The following is a 25,563-nucleotide window of genomic DNA, read 5'->3' as shown; positions in this document are numbered from 1 at the left end:
CAATTTTTTTAAAATTTTACGGGCCCTTTTCCCACCCTGCACATGCTCAGGCCGGCCCTGTTCCAAAATACACCAGGAGAATTGGCCCATGTAATTCAAGAACAAGTGTAATCACTAAAATATCTTTTAAATGTATGTCCGGCCCAAACCAATCAAAAGAATTATTAAAATATGTTTAAAAGTCCTAAACAGCTAAACTAATGCATTTCGGCCCGACAACAGAAGGCCCACCCAACACGTAATTTCAAACGTTTTCATTTCCCGCTTATCCATTTCAAAAACCAAATCAAAATCAGATACACAAGTAAGTTTCAGAATCACGCTCCTCTGGTATCTACAATCCACAATGGCCGTTGAAGTTCCTGAAGAAAACCTTTTGATTCAGAAGATCGCTAGGGTTTTCGACGAAGCCAAATCATCTCGAGCATCACACATCCGCAAGCTCAAAGATCTCTCAGCTCTCCGTTCATCCATTCAAACCGCTCAATTCTTCTCAGCTTTCTCCAAAACCCTAACTCCTATTTTCACTACACAGCGTCGTTTTGCTTCGGTCGAGCGGATTGTTCAGTTCGTTGCTGTTTTCGCCTGCTTACGCGATCCGAACCACTCCGAGGACTGCGATGCCTTTTTCGAACAGTTTCTTCGGTTTCTTGTTGCTGGTACTGGTGCTGCTAACAGAACTGCTAGGTTTAGGGCTTGCCAGATCATTTCGGAGGTATTTGTTTGTGTTATTATACTATTATTTGAATTGTGTTAGTTACTGGTTTTTGTTATTGATTGATTTTGAAGAAGTTAATGACAGTGCTTAGTTTTTAGGGCTAGTTAGATTGCTAGTTTGCTACCATACTGTATTTATCTAATTAGCGGTTCGGTACTCTAGATAAATGTAGGGGGATTTTTATAGTTGTTATCTCAGGTTATGAATTTTAAGGAAATATAATTAAATAGAGTTAAACTGTGGCATGAGTTCTGGAGATCTCAATTTCTTATGAGTTTGTTTACTTTGATAGTGTTTGCAGAAGGGTGGGCGTTGGGCCTTGGTGCAAGGCGTATAAGAAGCTAGGGCTTTTAAAGCGAGGCATGTAGTATAAATATACAACTGTTGGGGGTTCTAGATGTGTTTTAGGCTTCTTTAGGGCTAGTTTAGGTTGATTTGTCGGAACTTTCCTGAGAGTGTGCCTCAGAGCCTGAAAGTGGGGCCTTTGTAGTGAGGCGAGAAGGGTGCGCTGGGCCTGAAAAGCAGGCGACAACAGAGGTCCGGTTGTAATCTCATTATTTTAGTAGATAAAAGTCAGGAAGGCATAGGAATCAAGTCTTTATATAAATGCATCTGAGGGCCTGAATGATAGTGGGGCTTTTGTAGTGAGGTGAGAATGATGCACTGGGCCTGAACAAATCCGGTTGTAATATCATTTCTTTAGTAATACCATTATTTTAGTAGCTAATAGTCAGGAAGCCATATGAATTCAGTCTATATGTCTTTTAATTTCATTAATTGTATCCAGCCTGCAACTAAAGTGTATTTTTGAAGTTCATTCTTCATAAATAGTGGTCTAGGGAACATATCATTGTCATCTTTCAACATTCTCAACTGGTGTATTTTCTTTGGTACTCTCTAATACATACTTGTACATTGTTATAGATTATAGGATTTGAAAATATTATATCTTTGGTTCTTTCCATGAATGTTATGCTTACTATAGAAACTATTCATGAATGTTATAATAGTTCTGTTCATAAATCAAGCTATTTTTCTTCGTTAACTTCCAGGGTATTAATAATTCATTAAATGCACTTTGTTGCTCTATCAGCACCTTTTCAAATGTACCTGTTCCTATTTTTGCTTGTTCCAATCATTAACCATTTTCTATTTTATGTAAATTTTACTGTTAGATCATAATGCGATTGCCGGACGATGCAGAAGTCAGTGATGAGTTATGGGATGAGGTGATTGATTGCATTAAGGTGCGGGTGGGAGACAAGGTTCCCATAATCCGCACATTTTCAGTCAGGGCTTTATCTCGTTTCGCAAATGATGCAGAGAACAGTGACATTCTTGATTTATTACTCGAAACATTACCTTTAGAACAGAATCCAGTCCGTTCATCCCCACCGTCATTATATTTTTGAACATCAGTATATTTTTGAATCGTCAACTGAATTCTTTGTGACATTTGCAGGATGTTCGTAAAACCATACTGCTGTCTTTACCACCCTCTAACGTAACATCCATTGCAATAATTAACTGCACTCTGGATGTGAGCGAATCCGTGCGTAAAACAGCTTATGCTGTTTTAGCCAGTAAATTCCCTCTTCAGAGCCTGAGGTAATATATAAACTAATGGGAACTAGTTTTTTAAAGTTCTATCTCTTTAGTCTTAACATATTTACCGTCCATGATTTTAATAGTATTAAGCAGAGGACAATCATACTCCAGAGAGGACTCTCTGACCGTTCTGCAGCTGTGACCAAAGAGTGTATTAAACTAATGAAAGACGAGTGGCTTATGAAGTCGTGCAACGGAGACCCAGTTGAGCTTCTCAAGTATCTTGATGTTGAAACATACGAATCCATTGGGGTGTCCGTCATGGATGCGCTGTTGAAGGCTGGACTGGTAAAGTTGCATAGTGGTTTAAGTATCAAGCAATTCATATCATCAGATAACAATACAACTGAAGGTCAGTGTGTACCAATTATCACTTTAATACGAGTAGTTTATAGCCTTTTTTTCTTCGTTACAATATTGTGTATGCAAATATTGTGTATATCAGGGTGCTCTACTCAACTAATGGATGCAGAAGTTGCTTTGTATCTGAGGACTTTATGCAAGCATTTACAGACAGAGGCACAGGTATTTAGTTAACTAACTGCAGTTTAAGGATTTTGTTTGTTTATGCAAACGGAATCTTCGATACATTCATTTGTGGTGAAAACAGGCAAAGGGCTCTGATGCCGCCATGACATCTGGCACTGAAGCTGCAGTATACGCATCAGAAGCGTCAGATAGTAACGATCTTTTGGAAAAGATTCTTCCTGAATCAGTTTCCGAGTATATCGCGTTGGTTAAAGCTCATATTGTTGCTGGTGAGATAAATCACAAATCGCAATGTTATGTCGTTTTGTCAACTTATACATCGATCTAACTCTATTATCGTTTCAGGACAAACTAATCGGTTTACCGCTCGCCAACTTCTTCTGCTCGGGTCAATGCTTGATTTCTCCGACGCTTCAAATCGTAAGGTTGCCGCAGTCTTCGTGGTAGAATTACTAAACAGCCCTCTGCAGCACGAGGTAGATGACGACGGGAACAAAGTAGTTATAGGAGACGGGATTAGTCTAGGTGGTGAACGAGAATGGTCTGATGCAGTGTCGGGGCTGGCTAAAAAAGTACACGCCGCTCAAGGAGAATTCGAGCAAGTCGTTTTCTCAGTTGTTGCTGAGCTGGCACAACCTTGCAGAGAAAGAACAGCAGATTTCTTGGATTGGATGCATTGTCTTTCTGTCGTCGGTCTTCTTTTGGAACACACGAAATCTTTACGTTGGATGCATGGAAACTCCATTGAACCCGCTGAGTTACTGCACTCCTTGCTACTTCCAGGGGTATGTTGCCAGCTGGCACAGTTGCAATTTTGCGGATATATTCTTTGTTCACCAATCTTTGGCCAACAAACAAACCGAACGTTCATGAACTTGTTCGGTGGGAAGTTCGTTTATTTAATAAACGAACAAACATGAACAAAATTAGTTCATTTAGTTAAACGAACGAACATGAACACGCGTGTTGTTCATTCATTTATGCCCGTTAACGTTTGTTTATGTTTGTTCATTTATGTTCGTTTGTTTTCTTTAGGTGGTAATTGGGCTCTCTAGTAAGAAAAATGGGCTTTCCAATATAACTTAGCGTAATTAATCAATAATTTATATATAAAAAAACTATTTTATGTCTGTTTATGTTCATTTGTGTTGTTTTATGGTTGTTTGTTTATGTTCTTTTACGTTCATGAACTTTTCGTTTAGGTTTTAAACGAACAAACATAAACGAACATGAACATGCCCATTTCTTAACGATCAAACACAAACAAAAAAATGTGTTTGATTATATGTTTGTGTTCAGTTAAAGTTAAAGGAACGAACGCGAACATGCCTGTGTTCGTGTTTGTTCGGTTTGGTTCGTTTATTGGCCTAACTAATCTAACGCTACTCTGTAATGCAGGCCAAACATATCCATTTGGATGTTCAGAGAGCTGCTGTTCGGTGTTTAGGTCTTTTCGGACTATTGGAACGCGTTCCGAGTGAAGATTTAGTAAAACAGTTACGGCTTTCCTTCGTTAAGGGACCATGTTTAGTTAGTAGCATGGCTAGTAAAGCTTTGATGGATCTTGCCACGTGGCACGGGCCCCTGGAAGTTGATAAAGCCACAAACCGGAATCTATCCTCACAGTTTAAAGACCATATGAAAACTATCCACCCTGTTGACTGGAGTGATACAAATGAAGACCTGGACATAGAATTAATCGATCTGCTATACGCAGGGTTTGGCCGAAGCGATTTCGCTCAACCAGTTGATGCTGATGAGAATGAGTCTGTTCATGCAGTTCTCGCAGAAGGATTTGCAAAGATCCTACTCTTGAGTGAGAACTACCCGACAGTTTCGGTTTCATCACATCCCATACGTTTGAGCAAGCTCATCAGCCTTTATTTCAGTAGCCGAACGTCTGAGCTACAGAGGTTAAAGCAGTGCTTGTCTGTTTTCTTTGAGCATTATCCATCTCTTTCATTGAATCACAAGGCAAGTAGAGTTTTAATTTTATTTTTATTTTTTTACATTACTAATTTATTTGCGGTATTTCAAGTATGTATTGTTTTGTGTATGTACAGAATTGTATATGTAAGGCGTTTCTTCCTGTCATGCGTTCGATGTGGCCGGGAATCAATGGTACGACAGGTGGATCAAACGTGGTTGTGTCCAACATGCGCAAGCGTGCAATCCAAGCTTCTCGTTTTATGCTGCAGATGTTACAGGCTCCGTTATATCCAAAAGAGGTTGACCAAAACGAAAACAACTTGCCAGACCAGAACGACTCTGGTTATGGAGAAGAAGGGCTTGCTATATGTATTGCGGCCGAGGTAGTCATGGAAAACAATTAATAAATCATTATATTATGTTGAATAATATTTTTGTTATGTAATACAGATCTTGAGTTTCCAGAAGAAGAAAAATGCTGCAGAGAAATCTTATGTTTCAGCTATTTGTAAAATACTCGTATCGCTTCGTTTTAAACAAACGGAACAAGTGGCTGTAAAGTTAATGAGGCGGCTCATGAGTCGTGTAGCTGAAGCCGTATCTGCAGATAAGGATGCGTTAAAAGAGCTAAAACAAATGTCAGAACATCTTAAGGCATCTGATACATCCCCAGATGAACCATTGCAGCCAGAGCAAGCTAATCTTTTATTAGGTAACACATTTATTTTAATAATTTCCGGTTTATAATGTTTAGCATTATGTGGCAATATTTTATGTGATCTATAATTCTATATGTGATATAACAGGGAAGTTGGATGTGCAAATGGACATCGATGGTGATGAGTCGTGTTTGGAAGTGGAGCCCACACCGTTGCCAAAGTCCACTAGGCCCGTGAGGGGAAGGAGACGGGCAAGGCAGGAAAAAGAATCATCTTCGGATGAAGAAGACGAGACTTGTTATAACAGCGTTGCTCCTGCGAATCCTGTAATGGCGAGTGTTAGATCGCAAAGGGCGTGTAAGTCTGCTGCTTTGTCTAAATTGCTTTCAACCACTAAACCGGATAAGATTGTCGACGATGAGGATGAAGTTGAGGATGATGATGACGGTGATGAGTCAGCAGTTACATCTGACGACGACTCTGAATAATAATATATTTAAGTATGTTTTTGTTAATGTTGTCATCTTTGTGTTTGAGATAGCAGATGTATAACTATAAGCTGGTTGTATATATGGGACAATCAGCTAACAGTTTGAATTTACACTTTGCATACTCTCTTTGTGAAGTGGAAGTATTTAGTGTTGTACCTTAAATATCTTTGAATTATTATTGTTTTTTTGGTAGAAACCCATTATTTCTATTTTGGTTTATGAATTTTTTCCGTTAAAAAGGTAGTTAAAAGTGGTTATTGTTAAATAAAGCTGTTTTGTGAAATGTTGTTCTTTTGAGCTATGATGCCTCTAAATTGGCTAATCTAATCATTGGTGATGAAGTTGGTAATGGTATCCAGCATGTTACACCAGAGGTTTGTTCACGTTATTGCGCCATTTATGGAAACAATCTGGTACATTGTCCCAATCAACATGCCGTTCATTTCGGTTGTTAATAATAATATAATATTCTTTGAAACATTTTTTATGTTAAAAGTTCATTTCTTTCTAATATTCTTTGTAACATTTTTTATGTTAAAATTCATTTCTTTCTAGCTAAAAGTTAGATAAATAAATATAACAAGACCACAAATTATCACTTGCTTACCGGTACCAAGTGTTTTAACGGTACTGTTAGAATTCCAACTTTTAGTATCGATCTATACAAATAAAATCAGATAACTAGGTAACTGTTTGTCATCCTCGTTTTCTAACTCGCTATACATGTGAAACGCTACATATAAATGAATTATACGATCCTTAAGATTATTTATCTAAAATTGGTTTTGTATTAAACGCGAATTGATGAGTTTTTAACAGTAAAATAATATAAAGTTTAAATCATAATTTATATGGCGATGAGGGTTACCCCACAACGTTGATGGGATACCAACCAAAATAATGAAAGTTTGTCCCAGAGGTTGGTTGTTTGTTTGTGCCTTGTGGTTCTTCATTCAAACAGTTTACTTTGTTAATTGTATATCACACTAGTTGTTTAAAGATATGCTTAATAGATGCTGTTGAAAATTTGATAAAAAAAATAATGGTCTAAATATACTAATAAATGTATATTATTAATAACAAGCGTTGTTTTTTCTCCTAAGATCAATGTATCACAATTACCTACTTCATCTAGAAATAACTATTTTATTATGTTTGATAGCTACACTATTAGTCTGGTTAAGTACTCGTGAACTGCCTTTATTTAGGCCGGATGCTTGTTAATCTTGCAAGTTCACACGCAAAAAATAAAATAAATAAATAAAGTAGTTCTAATGAATCGATAAAACAGGCAGTTCGATTGTTTTCGCAACTTCGCTAAGCAGAGGAGCCTGACTTTCTATTAGTCAAGCACATCTTTGTTTTGAAGATATACGCAACATTTCTCTACCCACCACTTAACAGTTTTCTAACTTTGAACTCGTGAAAAGTTATTTAAAACATATTATATGTTAATCACATGACTATAAAACGAACAAAAGGCGTTGCTCCTATCAAAGAAAATAAAATAGCAAACAGTTGAAAGATGCCAATACAAGTCAGAAAAGACAAACTTTATATAATCTTAAGCTATCATTTGATTATTTTTACTATTCCATACGTATTAATATAAGTACATAGTCGATAAAACACACAATTTTAAGAAATTATAGTTAATAAATTATGTAATAAAGTAATGAATACCATTTGTATCCATCGAAGTATACATAGCGTTAGGAACATGCAATCGTTGAATTTAGTGATTTAAGTATACATAGCATTTGGAATATTCTTTAAAATGAACGTCTATTTTTAGACAGAAAAAGTAGAATTATGAGTTTTATAATGAAATAACAATATAACATTATGTCTAAATTTACCAGTGTTATCAACAGTTTTAAGAGGCCAACCCATGGATCAAATTAACATCTTTATTGAGAACGAATGCTATAATTTATTCTCATACTTGCAAAGAATATAAACCAAATTCGCTATTTTATTATATTGATTTGATGTTATTTTTGTGCCATTTCTTTCAAATATACTTTATGAAACTGATATGTATGAAAGATGACATATACCATCTTCTATTAGGTGTATTCTTTTTTCTCCTATTCAAAATTATTTGGTTGATATAACTCTCATGTAGGTTTATAGACATGCATCTTGTTTGTGGATCTAATCCAAACAAAGCTAAAAATCACGTAATCATGTGAGACACATGGACCTGAACACAATAAAAAGTTTTATAGGTTGTTACGCAGATGATATGTTTAACATGAAAGTATGACAGCATATGAACTTCAGAGACGTCCAATGCATTTATTAAAGTTAAAAGACATGATTTGTAAGTCACCCTAAACGTAAATACGCAATCTGTAATTCACTCTAAAAAATAAATACATATGAAGTTGTAGGTAGAGGATCCTGTAAAAAGTGGGTCTTTTGTAAGAAGTGTAAGAAATAATCTTGGAATGACAAGTGTCCCTCCTCTTAATTAATTCAAAAGGGTAGATTAGTAATTGTATTTTTTTGTCATTTAATTGATTTACAATATAACTGAAAAAAAACTGACGATGAGAATGTTTAGGGATTGATCACAGTTCACGTCATCTTGTTAACCTTCCGTCATCGTCTTCTCCGAACTCCGATTCAGATCATCTTCTCCGATTTGAACAAAATATATTTAGGGAGTCCAGCGATGCAGGTTAATGTGTATCATAGTGTTTTATTCTGGTGTTCTATTAAGTTGTATGGTGTTATATTCATAGAAGGTTGCTGGGGATTCCAGATAAAACACCATGACTTGAATCATGGCGTGGTGTTTTATCTGGTGACATTGTTCATGGCATAGTGTTTTAAACATCTGGAGACAAAACACCACGCCATGAACAATGTCTCCAGATAAAACACCACGGCATGAATAATGTCTCCAGATAAAACACCACACCATGAACAATGTCTCCAGATAAAACACCACGCTATGAACAATGTCTCCAGATAAAACACCACACCATGAATAATGTCTCCTGATAAAACACCATGACTTGAATCATAGATGTTTAAAACACCACACTATGAACAAGGTCTCCTGATAAAACACCATGACTTGAATCTGGGAATGTTTTGTATTTATAAAACACTACGCCATGAACAATGTCTCCAGATAAAACACCACGCCATCAACAATGTCTCCAGATAAAACACCATGACTTGAATCTGCGATTACGTTTTAAAAATCTGGGAATGTTTTAAAGTATGAAGAAATTCGCTGATTTTTTTTGGAGATTGATGGCGGTTACATATAATTCGCTGATCTTTAGGAGTTTGATGGGTGGTTTTGAAACGGTTACCATATTTGAAATGTTGGAAAAGTCACTATTGCCCTTCAATTTTACAAAAGCCCCTTCTAATTAAAACACAATTTACACTTTAATACCCTATTGATCTCAACCATTAGATCAAAGATCCAATGGCTTAAAACACTTCTTACACTTCTTACACTTTGGACACTTTTTACCATATCCCTACCCTGAAGTTGTATACTTAAACTACAAACCCCATTTTCATTTCTCTTTTATCTTTAAATTTTGCCATAACATACGTAAAACCGGTTTAAGCTCTAACACAATCACTTCATATTTTTTTTAAACTATATATACATGGATTAACTAATTAACTTAAAAATCAGTCAGATTGACCCAAACAAGATCTGTTTAGCTAAATGTGTTTGTGTATTCAATCCAAACTTGTTTAGACTATACACAAACCCATAAGTTATATGTTAGTTTCTGCCATCTAAGAAATTCACTCCTCTAGACTCATAATTGTCTCATTATTTGTTTTTTGAGGTTAGTTTTTTTGTTATGCAATAATATAACTTCGACCGGCGCCGCCCTAAGAGTAAAATATGTGCTGCATAGGTCGTATCCTATCTATATTAACCTATAATCACTATCGTCCAGCATCCTTCCCTCCAAACAAAACTGTTCTTTTCATATATGAGTACCGGTTTAATAATTTATAAGATAATGTAGGACTATATTAATAAAAGCTATATATTGGATTAGTTTTATATTTATCATCAAGATAATGTAGGAGTATATTTTAATAAAAGCTATATATTGGATTAGCTTTATATTTATCATCAATATATATACCTATAACATATATCAACATGCATCAAGTCGTCAGCACAAACACTATGGTGGTGTTTGTTTTTCTAAAAAAGAGACTCTTTTGTCTGTGTTGCGCAGACCATGCGCAGACATTGCCATCTGCAGACTGTTTGTTTTTCTGAAAACGTGTAGTTAAAAAACGTCTGCGCGAGCTCTTCTTTGTGCATGCTTGGCCCAACCACTTATAAGATCTTCTAAGGTCTGCAAAGTGTTAAACACCACCACCCACCACCACCGTCTACCACCACCACCACCACTACCGTCCACCACCCACCACCGTCCATGTGTAGACCACCACTGCGCGAGCTCTTCTTGTTGCAGACTTGGCCCAGCCACTTGATCTTCTAAGGTTTGCAGAGGGTTAAACACCACCACCCACCACCACCGTCCACCACTACCACCGTCCACCACCACCATCCACCGTCCACGTCCACCACCACCGTCTGTCCACCACCACCACCCACCGTCTGTACACCACCACCGGTTTATTTTAGAAGTCTACATATGTTAAAAAACAAACCACCTTCTTCTTGCAGACTGTGGAGATTTGATCCACATTTTCTTCTACAGATGTCTGCAGATGTGGTTCACAGACTGCAGACATTTATCTCTTAAAATACAAACTGCACCTAATAGTCATTGCTGAATATCAACTTCTGGCCGTCAACGAAGATTCCCTAACTGGTCTTTGCCGACTCGGCAAAGATAAGAACCACCATAGCCATGCAACGGTCACATCACCAAGTTAAAACACTATTGTTACCATCACAACATATGCCTTTGCCTGCTAGTTGATCATACTAGCACTAATTCACCGAATCTCATTTTTCCAGCATCTTGTTGGTTCAGGACAATTTTTGGAGTAATAAAAGTTTGTTTGGTTATTCAAAAAAAAAAAAAAAAAAGACGAAGAACATCCCGTCTTTCTGCTTAAAACCATAGTAGCGATATTAAGATTTCTTATAAACCATAGTAATGATGTTAAGGTTTCTTATAAATGTGATATTAAAATTTCTTATAAATGTGATAAGTGTTACACATTTAAAATCATTTGCCTTTAGTAGTGGCGGACCTAGAAAATCCGCATAGGGGTAACGTTTCAATAAAAAGGGGTAATGAAATCGAAAAAACGTCGAATGTTTCCAAAATGTACACTAGTGTCGGAGCGTTACCGGAACATCAAGGGGCAACGGAGGTTACCCCATCTATCACTCTATGTCCGCCCCTAGCCCATAGACCACCCGTAGTGGGCGTGGTTTTTCCAAAATTTGCCAAAAAAAGCCCGATCACGCCCATACACCCCCCTGGGCGTGTTTGACCAATTTTTTTGGTTTGGCGTGTTTAAAATCATGCTGTTGGGGCAAAAGTTTGACCAATCACATTGAAGCTTCATTTTTTTGGCCAATAGCTTTTTGGTTGTTTTTTTTATTTTTATTTAATTCTCTACACCCTTTTATAACATAATGCTCACATCTCCACTACACCTATTTTAGAAAAACGCCCAATAATGCCCCTTGCTGACTGTACTGCCACATGACGGAAAACGCCCAAAAGTAGCGACATTATTCACCCTTACCACTACGCATGGTCTTAGCGTGCGATTAGACAATAGTAATGATATTAAGATTTCTTATAAATGTGAGTGTTACTCACTGTTACCTACTTAATAATGATATAATGATATAAAGTTTCTTATGTATGTGTTACATGCTTATGATTCCTTTTGTTTCCTAGTTTCGGTTTGTTTGTTTTCCTCATTTAGTTCTACAATCTTTATTATATAATAAAAGAAACTTGTTTTAGTACACTTGTCATCATATTAGACTATCTCTCATAGATAATTATTATTTTGATTTAATCTTTTCTAATTAATTACAGATGACCCTCCTACTAAATATTATTTAGTTTAATATCTTATATTATAGATAACCCATCTACTAAATATTATTACTTTAATATCTTATGGATAATTATTATTTAGTTTAATCTCCTTCTCATTTATAATATTATTTATTTGAATTAATTATATTTGAACGTTTTGTTTAGTTTGGTATCAAATAGATTTTACGAAACTTAAAATAAAATTAACTAATATTATTTATCATTTATACATTTACGGAGTTTTAAATAAAGGGTTAAATTTATTGAGACTTCGTTAACAAATTTTGCAACAACATGATAATCTATTTTTATCACGAAACCAAACTTTGTACTAATATATTAAACAATATACAAAATTACGTTTACTCGACCTATGTAATACATGAGGTTTTAAGATATAACTTTTTATTATTTGACATATAAAATTAGATTTATTCAGTTCGTACAATAGACGAGGTTTTTTAACGATATATATATATTTTTTATTATTTAGGATAGAAAATTACATATATTCAAACCGTGGAATGCACATATTTTTATAGATGTAATTTTTTTTTATTATTTGGTATATAAAATTACATTTATTCAACCCGTGTAATACACGTAGTTTTAAAGAAATAACTTTTTATTTGGTATATAAAATTACATTTATTCAACCCGTACAATATGGTTCTTATAGATATAACTTTTTATAATTTAATATGTAAAATTATATTTATTCAACCCGTGCAATAAATGAGGGTTTTAAAGATATATTATTTTATTATTTAGTATATAAAATTTATTTATTTAACCCGTATAATACACGAGATTATAACCTAGTTGTATATAAATAAAGGCCACTGCCTTATAACAGTGTTACAACAAATGCTCAATCCATCTCAAAACTATACATTAAATTTGTAGGATATAATGTCAAGGATGAATGGAAATCGTGTTACAACAAATATCTAATTATTATAGTGAAACTTATTTTTACAAACTAACTTAGAAATATGAAAATTATTTTAAAAAGAATAAAAAACATCTACTAAAAATATATAATATTTGGCAAGTACCAACAAGCATTCGGTGTAAAGAGGTCCAATGGCTACAAAGTGTGTGATTTCTCCATTATTAAAGTAGTCGTTTACAACACTAAAATGCTCGTGCATGACCTCTATAACTACTTTGTGGGATAACGTATCTATGAAAATTTTAAAATATTGTTTATAAATAAATAAATATAATGATATTTGTGTACTCAAAACATAGGATACGATTAGCCTCGTCACGAGAGACTTCTTATAACATGAAAGTGTTAATCCTTTAGATAGAGTGAGAGGGTAAGGTAGAGCACACAACGGGTACATACTATAAACTAACACACATACTTTGGATAAGTTTTATAATAGTACAAAAGTTACCTTCAGACGCGAATAAAATAGTTTTTAATAGCGGTTTAAATTTAGTCGGGGTTGTTAACCGCGACTTAAATATACTTTATACTTTTAAAACGCATTTTATTTGGTGATATAGGAATCACAAGTTATAAGCAGTTATACAAAAAATAGTCTTGAGGTTTTTTTTTTTTTTTAAATTTATAAATGTCCAAATTCCAAACAAATCAATCCATATATATTGTTTTGGTTAAAAAACTATTGAACTATGTTTTATAACCATATTATGAAAGTGAGGTGTAGTGCTCGGTGAAACACTTTGTTTAACATTGAGGATCCTGAGTTATTGATTAGGATCTTCAATTATAAGAACAATTTGTGAGCGATTTGTAAACGTTAAGTAAATAAATGCAATGAACAAGAATGATTTGACACGGGGAAAAGCCCTTGATCTTCTTGTTGAAGATAATCTTTTGCACAAAAAATCCAGAGAGCTGGAAACTACACAGCTCCACTAATATTAACAAAAAGAAGATTACAAAAGTACAACTTGATGGATCGATCTAAGTGTTACAATACCGATTGCAGTGATTGCGTGTGAGTGTGTAGCATTTTTAGTGTGTTTGAGAGTGTAGAAGTGTCGCTAAAATGATCACATCAAGTCTATTTATAGTACAAGCTCAGAAATAAATCCAAACTATACTTCCGTCAATCTGAGATCCTGAGATGAATATCATTTAAATAATTTTCTAATTTTCTAATAGTCTTGTGTTCCTGTCGTATCACGTGGACACCACTCTAATGCAAATATGCGAATAAATTGTGATTTATGTGCTTTTATGGTTAATGTGGTATGATGATTATCTACATGATTTAGGTACTCACATATGTGATACATGGTTCTAGGAGGGATAAACCATGAGAAAAGAGAAAAACCTAAGTGAGAATGAAAGTTAAAAACTTTCAAAAAGGAATAGAGAAACTTCAACCAAGCTTGAGATTATAAATCTCAAATGGTGATAACTGATAAGCTCTCAATTTAATTTATGTTAGTTATAGAGTTCTATAATGCCATTGAGTTTGATTTAATACTGTGTATCATGTATTAACTTGTACGATCATATTTTCGCCAGCAATGGGTGACTGGAAGGTGGGAGAGAAGTAGCTAGGATATTTAAATTTCCATGAAGTTTCTTAAAGGACCACAATATTATTATGTCACATCCACCAACAAAAAGAAGAAATAAAATAAGAGAAAAAAAAAAAAAATAAGAAAAGACCAAGTCAACTTGGTCCAAAAGATTAACCCATAGGCACAGGACGTAATAATAAGATAGTGAAAAGTAAAGATGCATTTGTTTCATATTTCCTAGTACGAAACAAGAAAATGAACATGTTTGTCTTCTAAGTAATATATTAGAATTGCTAATAAGAACATGCGTTATAGAGTGTACGTCACATAATCGTCAAGTAAGAGGAGAGGGTGGTCACACATAAACACTCACTGTTACTTAACATGTGTTATGGTTAGTTAAAGGTAAAAAATGGATGAAATGATTTCCTCGGGTTCAATTGGATTGAAAGAATTTGCTTCACGAACGTGAGAATGGTCATGGTGAGCTCTTTCACAGTTACTCACTTGGGCGCGATACGGGGTCTATGTTTTATAGTGATGCATACTTGGTTGGGCATCCTCTCATGGTTTCATAGGATTTTTATACTAGTGAGTTTGAGTTTAGGTAGTATCAACCCAGACTCGAGTCAATAATAATATGAGTCAAGCTAACTTTACATAAATCAAACCAGAAACGGAGCTCGTATAGGGATCACTTCTAACTCAAGTTAGCTCAAGTCTTAATAAATTGATTCGCTTTTCTCAAATTTGATGATTTTATATGCTTTCTTTTTATAAAAACCTCCAGAAACGGAGCTCGTATAAGGATCACTTCTAACTCAAGTTAGCTTAAGTCTTAATAAATTGATTCGCTTTTCTCAAATTTGATGATTTTATATGCTTTCTTTTTATAAAAACCTCAAATTGTATAAGTCACAAATAATAATGCTGTAGCAAAATACACACATGCAAGAAACTGAAGGGGTAAGCGTCTAATTCCTATGTACCAAAGGCCTCATGTTGTAATTCAACTTCCACCAATTCAATGCCTAAACCCTTGAATGCCACCTACCAAGCGTAAGCTAAGGTATTGTGAGAAGAAAACGAAGAAATGACATAATGATAAAACAATAAATGGTCATGACCTCTGAGTTTCCCATAGCAGGGCATTAAGCTAATATTATATATATATATATATATATATATATATATATAGGTAGAGGATCCTGTAAAAGGTGCTCAAAGTGTGAGAAGTGTATTATAACACTATATATAATACTATATAACACCATATAAACACCGTATAACAATATGTAACACCATATAACACTATGTAACACTATATATCATTATATAACAAATATAACACTATAGTTTGTCTGATAGCATGTCTATGATAGATGTATAGTGTTATATTTGTTATATAATGTTATATAGTGTTACATAGTGTTATATGGTGTTACATATTGTTATACGGTGTTTATATGGTGTTATATAGTATTATATATAGTGTTATAATACACTTTTCACACTTCTCACACTTTAGGCCCTTTTTACACTATCCTTACCCTATATATATATATGTGTGTGTGTGTGTGTATTTTAAAAGAAACTTAATGTGAGAAGAAAAATAAGAAAGGACATAATGGTAAAAAAACTAAATGGTTTATAACTCATCTCATTGGTTATTTTCTTTCTTATTAGCTAGGCAAAAACACTTTATCCTACACATTTCAAAATTTATCCTACACATATTAAATTTTATCATACATATATCCGACACATATCGAATTTTATCATACATATATCCGACACATATCGAAAATTTATGATACACTTTATTCTACATATACCTAAATTTATTTTACATTTATCCTACACATATTGAAAATTATCCTTCACCATAAATTAGGTTTTCTTCAAAGAGTATATTTTAAAAATGATTTACAACCTTAATTAGTTAGCCAATTTAGAGGAATACAATAATAAATTAATTAAAATTATAAATTTACCTATATGCCCTTACAATAACATTAAATACACATATTAAATAGAACATTTATATTAGTTTAAAACTTATTCTATCAATTCTATTCTAATTTAAACCTATATAGGGTTACTCGAACCAAAACAACTAGATTTTTTTTTACACCAGCGACTACATTTAGAGATGATTTACATGAGCGAATGCAAAAGAGCAAGCTTGAGTAATATTAGCTTGAGTTTTTAACGAGCGAATTATTACGAATTGACAAGCGAGTTGCGGGCTATTTAGAGAACTAGACATTATAATGACAAAAGTGAGTAGCTTAGTTGGCAACTTGTGCTTTTTGGACCAACTTTTGCCGTCGTGTATGACCCTAGTCGTTATTAGCATCACTTAACATCTAACTTTCCGTTGTTAATGTGATGACAAAATGGAACATTTTTTTCATGGTAAATATATCCCATTTGTATATAAAAGCGTAATAGCTTAGAACCTGTATATTACACGGGTTAAATAAATATAATTTTATATACCAAATAATATAACAATATATCTTTAAAAACCTCGTTTATTACACAGATTGAATAAATATAATTTTATATACTAAAGTAAATAATAAAACAACTTATCTTTAGAAATATCGTTTATTAAACGAGTTGAATAAATGTAATCTTATATATTAAGTGATAAAAGAAAGTTATATCTTTAAAATCCCCGTGTATTATACGAGTTGAATAAATGTGATTTTATATAACAAATAAAAAAAAGTTATATTTTTAAAAGCCATGTTTATTAAACGAGTTGAATAAATGTAATTTTGTATACTAAATGATATCAAAAGTTTTATCTTTAAAAAAACATATGTATTGTACGGTTTAAATAATCTAACTTTATATACAAAATAATGAAAAAGTAATATCTATAAAACCCCCATATATTACACGGGGTGAATAAATGTTTTTATGTATAATAAATAATAAATAAGTTCTATCTTTAAAAAACCCCGTGTATTACACTGTGTATTACACTGTGTATTACACTGGTTGAATAAATCTAATTTTATATACCAAATAATTAAAAAGTTCCATCTTTAAAAAACTAACGGAATATATTTTATATGCGATAGATAGAATGATTGCGGATATGGTTCTTGAAAAGAAGATACATTATTCAAGAAGCAAATCGGCAGCCATTTGAGTGATAAAACAATATATCTTTAAAAACCTCGTTTATTACACAGATTGAATAAATAAAATTTTATATACTAAAGTAAATAATAAAACAACTTATCTTTAGAAATATCGTTTATTAAACGAGTTGAATAAATGTAATCTTATATATTAAGTGATAAAAGAAAGTTATATCTTTAAAATCCCCGTGTATTATACGAGTTGAATAAATGTGATTTTATATAACAAATAAAAAAAGTTATATTTTTAAAAGCCATGTTTATTAAACGAGTTGAATAAATGTAATTTTGTATACTAAATGATATCAAAAGTTTTATCTTTAAAAAAACATATGTATTGTACGGGTTAAATAATCTAACTTTATATACAAAATAATGAAAAAGTAATATCTATAAAACCCCCATATGTTACACGGGGTGAATAAATGTTTTTATGTATAATAAATAATAAATAAGTTCTATCTTTAAAAAACCCCGTGTATTACACTGTGTATTACACTGGTTGAATAAATCTAATTTTATATACCAAATAATTAAAAAGTTCCATCTTTAAAAAACTAACGGAATATATTTTATATGCGATAGATAGAATGATTGCGGATATGGTTCTTGAAAAGAAGATACCTTATTCAAGAAGCAAATCGGCAGCCATTTGAGTGATAAAACGTGGGTACAAATTCTGACATTTTGATTTATAAACTATGTAATAAAATTGATATAATATTTTTTTAACAAAAAAAAAAGTAAAAATAAATAATATATTAATACAAAATTTGGTTTTCGTGATAAGTAATTTGTTTTATTTAAAAATATCTTAAATTAGCAATTTTAATTTGAGGGTATAGTTTGTTAGAAAAATATAAGGGTTCGATTCGATATTCAAATTAAGATAAGATCTAATATTATTAATTAATTATTTAATTAATATAAGATAAGTAGAAAATGATGGCAAAAAAAATAAAAATAAAAATAGATGCCTCCACTCATGTCACACATTGAGTTCTTTTATGTATAATTAATATGCCTTTATATATACACACTTTTATATTATCTGGAATACAATATCTACTCTATGTTTGATTACTCGATTTTGTATATCCCTAATGTTAGCCTTCATCGTAACTTGTTGTGAAGCTATACTATGTGAAGGGTTTAAAAATGAATGCGACATTAGGTCGAGTGGTGTGGACAAGCGCCTTATGCCCGTAGACACGATGGCGCCCCAAAAACTGACCACCAGGTGTGGTTGGCGAGCGTTAGGCGTGGAAAATGATGAATTAATTATGGATATAACCATTGGCAACGATTATTTTTATAAAAAAATCTAACTTTATATATATATCACGCAAATCATTCAACCAAATCACAATTCGCAACTCACAAAACATTCTAAACCCTCAAATACTTTTACTTTTTATAAAAAAATGTCTTCCGACTCGTCATGTTCAGACCTGAGTATGCTCGATGACTTGATTATCACAGCAGCTAAGGAGACGGTTCAACTTTTAAGAGACCAAGTTGAATTGTCCCAACCACGTACAAGATAAGGACCCCTTGAACAAGTTCATTTGGGTGCTCATCAAGGTTTGGTAGATGGTTATTTTGCTCAAGTCCCTTTGTATGATGATACACACTTTCGACGTCGCCTTCGTATGGGTCACCGACTTTTTTTTTGAGAATTTTAGGCGATTTAGAACGCGAGTATACATATTTCAATTTCAAACAAAGAGAATATGCTAGATGTAAACTTGGATTCTCATGTCTGGAAAAATGTACAACCACAATTCCTCATACAATGGATGCATGAAACAAGTATTTACGAATGTTAGAAAGAGTATGCCGAAATAGTCTTGACAATTTGTGTGAAGGTATTATTTTATTGTTGTTGTTGTTGTTGTGGTTGTGGTTGTTCTTGTTGTTGTTGTAATTCATAATACTTCAATATTATTAGGTATTATCAACCTCTACAGAATGCGATATTTGAGGAATCCGACGTCTACTGGCATCCCACTTTTATATGAAGCCCACCAACGAATACACGGGTTTCCCGAGATGATAGGTAGCCTAGACTGTATGCATTGGTCGTGGGCTGCAATTGTTTGGAAAGGGTTGTAGGACATCCGTTCACAAAATAAATAAAATAAGAATTTTATTTATCAATATTCTGATTACAATACATAAAGAAGAAGTGAACTAAACTGAAAGGAAATACAATACACGAAATGTAAGTTAAATTAAGTACAGGTTACAAAAAGAAAGAAGAAAGAAAACATAAAACAACGGTGACTGAGGCACGTGAAGATCCGCTTCCCTTAAAACAGATTTCGGGCCACCCAGGTGAGCCCGTCTATTTCCCAGGGTACAACAGCCTAAGCAGATTGTACTGCCGGGATTAGCCTAGCACCTGAAAGGATACCTGAAACAAGAGTGTGTAGAGATGCAAAGTTAGGAATTTCGTTTGATGTGTGTGCTGTATGAACCATACGATTTCAGTGTGTCAAAAACAAAGCACAAAGCTTTGTATATATACTGGTTAGAATTCGAAATCATAACTGTATATTGAATGCACCATTCAATTCTAGAATTCAATAGCACAATGAATTCTGAAACTTATAAAAATAAATTTTAGAATTCAATGGCATAATGAATTCTGTAACTCATCATTTGACTTGTGGAATTAGAGCAGTCTCTAGCTGACAACACCAGGCCAAGACGCATCTAAAAAATACTAAAGGTGTCTCCAAGCGGCTCGCGTCGATGCGAGCGTGCGAAGTGCGCCATCAACGCGCCACATGGCGCCCATCGCCCTGGTCCCGTGCCCGTGCCCGGGCGCGGGCACGTGTCGGGTGCTTCGCACCCTCCTGGCTACCAGTGGGTGTGAGTTGTCACACAAGAATACATTTGTGTAGAGAATTCTAATTATAAATCCACAAAAGATTTATCTCTCCACCTATGTGGGACAAGCTCAATTTCTCACATGTTTATGGTTCCAACACACAAACTTAATGCACAAGATCTCTAATTCATCTTGGCTTAATTATTAAATATTTATTATATTAACTCATAATATAATATTATTTATTAAATTTCCAACAAGGGCATACAATTGAGGAGACCACGATGGTCCAACCATAGTACTACAAACATTCGCATCTCAAGACCTATGGATTTGGCATGCGTTATTTGGTATGGCCGGTGCAAACAATAATATCGTTGTTTTACAATCATCAAATCTGTTTGACGATTTCATAGACGAGGTTGCATCATATTTATCATTTTATGCAAATGTTGTGGAGTACAACTAAAAGTATTATTTTATTGAGGGTATTTATCCAAAGTAGGTTGTGTTCAGTCTTTCTTGTCCGGATGACATCACAAGGTGTATTACAAGAAGCAATGAGTCGACAAGAAAAGATGTCGAACGGGCATTCGGAGTGTTAAATAAACGATGGACTATCATTACCCCACCCTTACATATAGTTGAAAAGAAAAAAATCAGAAACGTAATGTATACGTGTGTTATCTTGCATAACATGATATTGGAGGACACGCGCATAGCCTTTTGTGCTGGCATTGACGATACCTTTCAATCGACGAACCCACTACTTAACTATGCCCAGAAAGAAGCTATCTGAATGAAGATATGTGATAGGGAAACACACTTGATTATTCGAGCTGATTTGGTTGAATGTCTGTGGAGTAACCGTGTTGACGACGATGATGAGTAGAAATAATACCTTTTAGCGCTTATTTGTAATGTGTCGTCTTTGAATTTTAACATTTATATATTTATTATATTTTTTGTTTAATTTTAATATAATTCGAAATTAAAAATAAGTAATGATGACAGAGGCTTTATGAGCCTTTGTCTCACTGCAACACAATTAAACATGAAGCCTTCTGCTGAGTTGGAGCTGGTGTGGTATGATAAAGCCCCTAGAGGTTTTATCCCACACCACCGAACTTTAATCTGTCACATGGTGATAATTAATGCACACCAATGACTTCAAATTTATTCAGATTATACCATTCGGTAATCGGTAGTAAATGCTCGTTATCAACCTCCTTCCATGATAATAGTGGCGAAACTTGAGATTTCCGATCGGGGGGTCGGAAACGTATATACCTAAAAGATTTATAAAACCGGGGGGTCGAAAATGTATATACCTAAAAAATTCTATACGAAAACTACATATCGGACACTACTGAGCGAAAAGTTCGGAGGATCCGCCCCCGGCCCCTTCTATCATGCGCCCTGCAGGATTAGTTTTTCATATTGAATTCTCGATTTTCCTAAAGTATGATAAAATATTCGATTTATAATTCGAGAGCATTTCCTTCAAGTGTAACTCTAAAAGCGAAGTTATATTTTTTAACGACAAACTATATGATCACCACTCAAGGGTAGCAAATGACTAACCAAGAAATAAACAAACAATTGTAAAGAAAACAATAGTTTTTAAACCACTCGAGCAAAACGACATTCATCTTCCAATTGTGACTAGAAAACCACAAAGAAAATGAAATAGAAACAATCGAACAAAAGACTATCTTTATTGAGATTTTGACTACCGAAAACCACTTCGGTTCGATCTCTCCAAATAAACAATCAAGCCCCAAAAATGTACTCCAAAATATCTTTACTGATCTTGATTTGTCGAAGCGAAACAAACCATTGTAAAAGAGAATTCAGGCTTTTATCAAATGGAAAATCAAGCTCTAGCCACCACCCAATAAATCCCAAATCTTAGATGCAATATGACATTCTCTAAAAAAATGATTTGAAACTTCAACCATTTGCATGCAAATAGAACATAAAATAGAAGGAATATACAAACTTTTGGAACTCAAATTATATCTTGTGGGAAGATTGATCAAAAAATATACGCCACACTATGATATTAACCTTCTTGAGGACATATGTATTTCATCTAGTAGTATGAGGGCCTTCCAGAAGAAAAACCCGATCGATATGATGTACTTCCTAATGGCCTTAGTTAATCGTTAAAACAACATCAAACTCCAAATCCCAAATCCACTTATCTCCGTCTCAATCAAATCCATAGAAGCATGAGACGATTCCAACTCACTTAACTCTACCCCCCCCCCAACCCGTCTCCAATCCCATTTCCAAACCAAGTTATCGATTTTATGCTTAATCAAACATTGGTTTTTAGATTAAAAAATCTAGGAACCTCGAACATAAAGCCGATTTCCCCAACCAAACAGTCACTGCAAAAAGGGTGTTACTACCATTAATACTTTCTTCCTAATAGAGGAAAAATGAATAATACCCCCATCATTTAACTCGTTAACACCCGGTTGAATCGGTCAATACATCCGGTTAAATCGTTTCTAAACCAAATCCGGTACGGTATAAAACCGGCTTTTAAAACATTGTCATGGATAATTAATCAAATAATTCTATTTAAATATAGTAAGTTTCATATATTTGTTTACTTGTAGGGATGAGCTTTTGGTACTTGGTATTAGTACCGATACTGAATTTCTCATACCGTTTTCTTCCGGTATCGAAGTGGTACCCACTTTTTGGCGTTTTCTGTACCGGTATTTTACCCTCAAATATTGGTACAGTCTCGGTACCGATACCGTATAGTACTGTACATAACATTTTCGATACTGGTACCCACCCATATTTGACGAATTTTGATATTGATGTTTTCAATACCGGTACCGTGCTCATCCCTACTTTCATATGATATGAGCAATAATTTAAAGGTGTGTGCCCTACCTGATAGGTGTCTGGTTTTATCCTCATTTAAGGCGTGTGACATATTTAAGTTGGAGTAGAGTGGAATTAGGTTAACGCTGCTAAAAACCACTTTTATAAATTTATCAACTAAACTTAACTAATATCTAACTGATGGTCAAATATAATTCTAATAAAAGAGTGCTATTAATGCCACATGGCATTTTCTCATTCAAAAGTCTTACTAAAGCCATATGGCATTTTCTCATTCAATACACTAATAATATATATTTATATTTCATATATATAAATATTATAATGCATAATAATAACAATAATCTAATACTATTAAAGAATCATGTTAATGTCATATTAATCTATACATAAGTATGATAGGAGTTGGCCAGAAAGTCCAAATTTCCTAAAAAATGTAAAAAGTCATAAAACACCATAATGTCAACCATAAAACACACCAAAAACCCACAAATAATATGATGAAGATTACTAAAACATCATGTATGTGAGTTTTGTGTTGTGTTTTAGATGTTAAGGCTCTGATTGTGGAATGACAAATATTATTGTGTTTTATGTTGTTTAGCATTGTGTGTTTTATATTCATAGTTCTACGATGGTGTGTTTGAAGTTTTTATGGACTATTAGAGTTTGAATATGGTGTTTTAGTGATATTCATTCTATTATTTGTGAGTTTTAGGTGTGTTTTATGCCTGAAATTATTGTGTTTTATGACTTTTTACACTTTTTAGGAAAAACACACTTTCCGTAGGATCCCCACTCACATAAGTATAGATAAATGCGTAATACATAAAAATATTTATCTTATACTATAGAAGTATTTTATTTATTTATTATATGTGACATTAAATTTTATTTTTTAATCACTGCTGATTAAACCAAATTAGGTTATATACTTGTAGACCTAAATTGTCTAATCTAATCAAATAATTTGTTTGCGAATAACTAAACACAGGTATCTCTTAGTTTAGCAATATTATCATTTTATTAACAACACATTAGATTAATATCCAATTATTATTCATTTTATTATTATTATTATTATTATTATTATTAATATATAACACATGTGGTGTCTGATACAAAAAAAAAACTTTATTGCAAATATGACTCTTTATTCAACGAATTTTATACCACCGTGCAAATAAACATAAAAATGAATATGGTATATAGTTTAAAATTTAAATTATATTTTATATAAATTTATATTATATTTTATATAAATTTAGATTATATTTTAATTTATTTTTGTAATTAAATGTCAACACTGATTAAGTTAAATAGAAGGTATTTACATAGCTTTTTAAGTTCACATCTAAGTGATGATATAAACTAATGGGGTGGGTTTTATTTCGATTAAAAAACAATAAATTAAATAAGTAATTAGACAAAAATGCCCCTCATTAAACTGACTTTTTTGATGAAGTTAATGGGTTGGATGAAATGGCAAAAAGAATGCGAAACTAAGGAACAAATGAGAAAAAATGTTATTACTATTGTTATTATTATCTATTCGTAATTATTTTATTATTATAATTATGAATTATTATTATCTAAGTCACTAGATTATAGTCTATGCGTTACACGGGTTTACGTAACATATTATATTTATTCAACCCGTGTAATACGCGGGTCTATAAACTAGTATATTAATAAAGCAACCTGGTTATATATATACATATATATATATATATATATATATATATATATATATATATATATATATATATATATATATATTTTGAACGGCAAATTTGGATCACTGACGGACCACTGGAGCATCATCGTGCCACCAACGGAACCACCCGATCATATCCATCTCCACTAGGCATAATGCCTATACACCAATTCAGGAGGAAACCCAATAAATATGGAAACCCCCCCCCCCCTGTGAGAATCGAACCCAGGACCTGTTGGTCCTAAAGTCTTATCCCACCCCCAAGATGCCACTAGGCTATAAAGCCAGGGACACAACCTGGTTATATTGAATCAAAGAGTTTCTAAGCTATTTCAGAAATTATGTCTTCATTTCTAAAAATCAATTTTGATGTGCGATTATCGTTAGAAAAACTTAACATACTCATTGGTCAAATCTCCGGTTCTATGGTTCATAAACATGTTAATGTTCCCATTTCACTAGTAACCAACAAACATATTCCGTTCAACGTACCAATACCTACCCAACCTATTCACGTTCCATTGGTTGACATGTTTTCATA

General features: G+C 33.3%; 1 protein-coding gene across 1 annotated transcript; it reads left to right on the top strand.

The window, feature by feature from the left end:
• The first annotated feature begins 294 nt into the window (after positions 1 to 294).
• LOC118486644 (condensin complex subunit 3-like) lies at positions 295 to 6,103 on the top strand. The gene is made up of 11 exons (XM_035983229.1): positions 295 to 715; positions 1,894 to 2,097; positions 2,181 to 2,326; positions 2,410 to 2,678; positions 2,772 to 2,851; positions 2,937 to 3,084; positions 3,161 to 3,600; positions 4,214 to 4,789; positions 4,879 to 5,127; positions 5,195 to 5,456; positions 5,551 to 6,103. Exons 1-11 carry the CDS (start codon positions 347 to 349, stop codon positions 5,889 to 5,891), a joined length of 3,084 nt encoding a protein of 1,027 aa, XP_035839122.1. The 5' UTR covers positions 295 to 346; the 3' UTR covers positions 5,892 to 6,103.
• The last annotated feature ends 19,460 nt before the right edge of the window (positions 6,104 to 25,563 follow it).

The sequence above is a fragment of the Helianthus annuus genome, chromosome 14 (genome assembly GCF_002127325.2).
Source record: "Helianthus annuus cultivar XRQ/B chromosome 14, HanXRQr2.0-SUNRISE, whole genome shotgun sequence".
Taxonomy (NCBI): domain Eukaryota; kingdom Viridiplantae; phylum Streptophyta; class Magnoliopsida; order Asterales; family Asteraceae; genus Helianthus; species Helianthus annuus.
The sequence above is the reverse complement of the archived record's forward strand: the minus strand, read 5'-3'. Positions and strand labels throughout refer to the sequence as shown.

Bases quoted from the DNA above. Each gene is read 5' to 3' on its own strand.
- LOC118486644 (XM_035983229.1), top strand. From the start codon at position 347: ATGGCCGTTGAAGTTCCTGAAGAAAACCTTTTGATTCAGAAGATCGCT. The intron at 2,098-2,180 runs GTCCGTTCATCC...TGACATTTGCAG, and splicing joins TACCTTTAGAACAGAATCCA to GATGTTCGTAAAACCATACT. The intron at 2,679-2,771 runs GTCAGTGTGTAC...TGTGTATATCAG, and splicing joins AGATAACAATACAACTGAAG to GGTGCTCTACTCAACTAATG.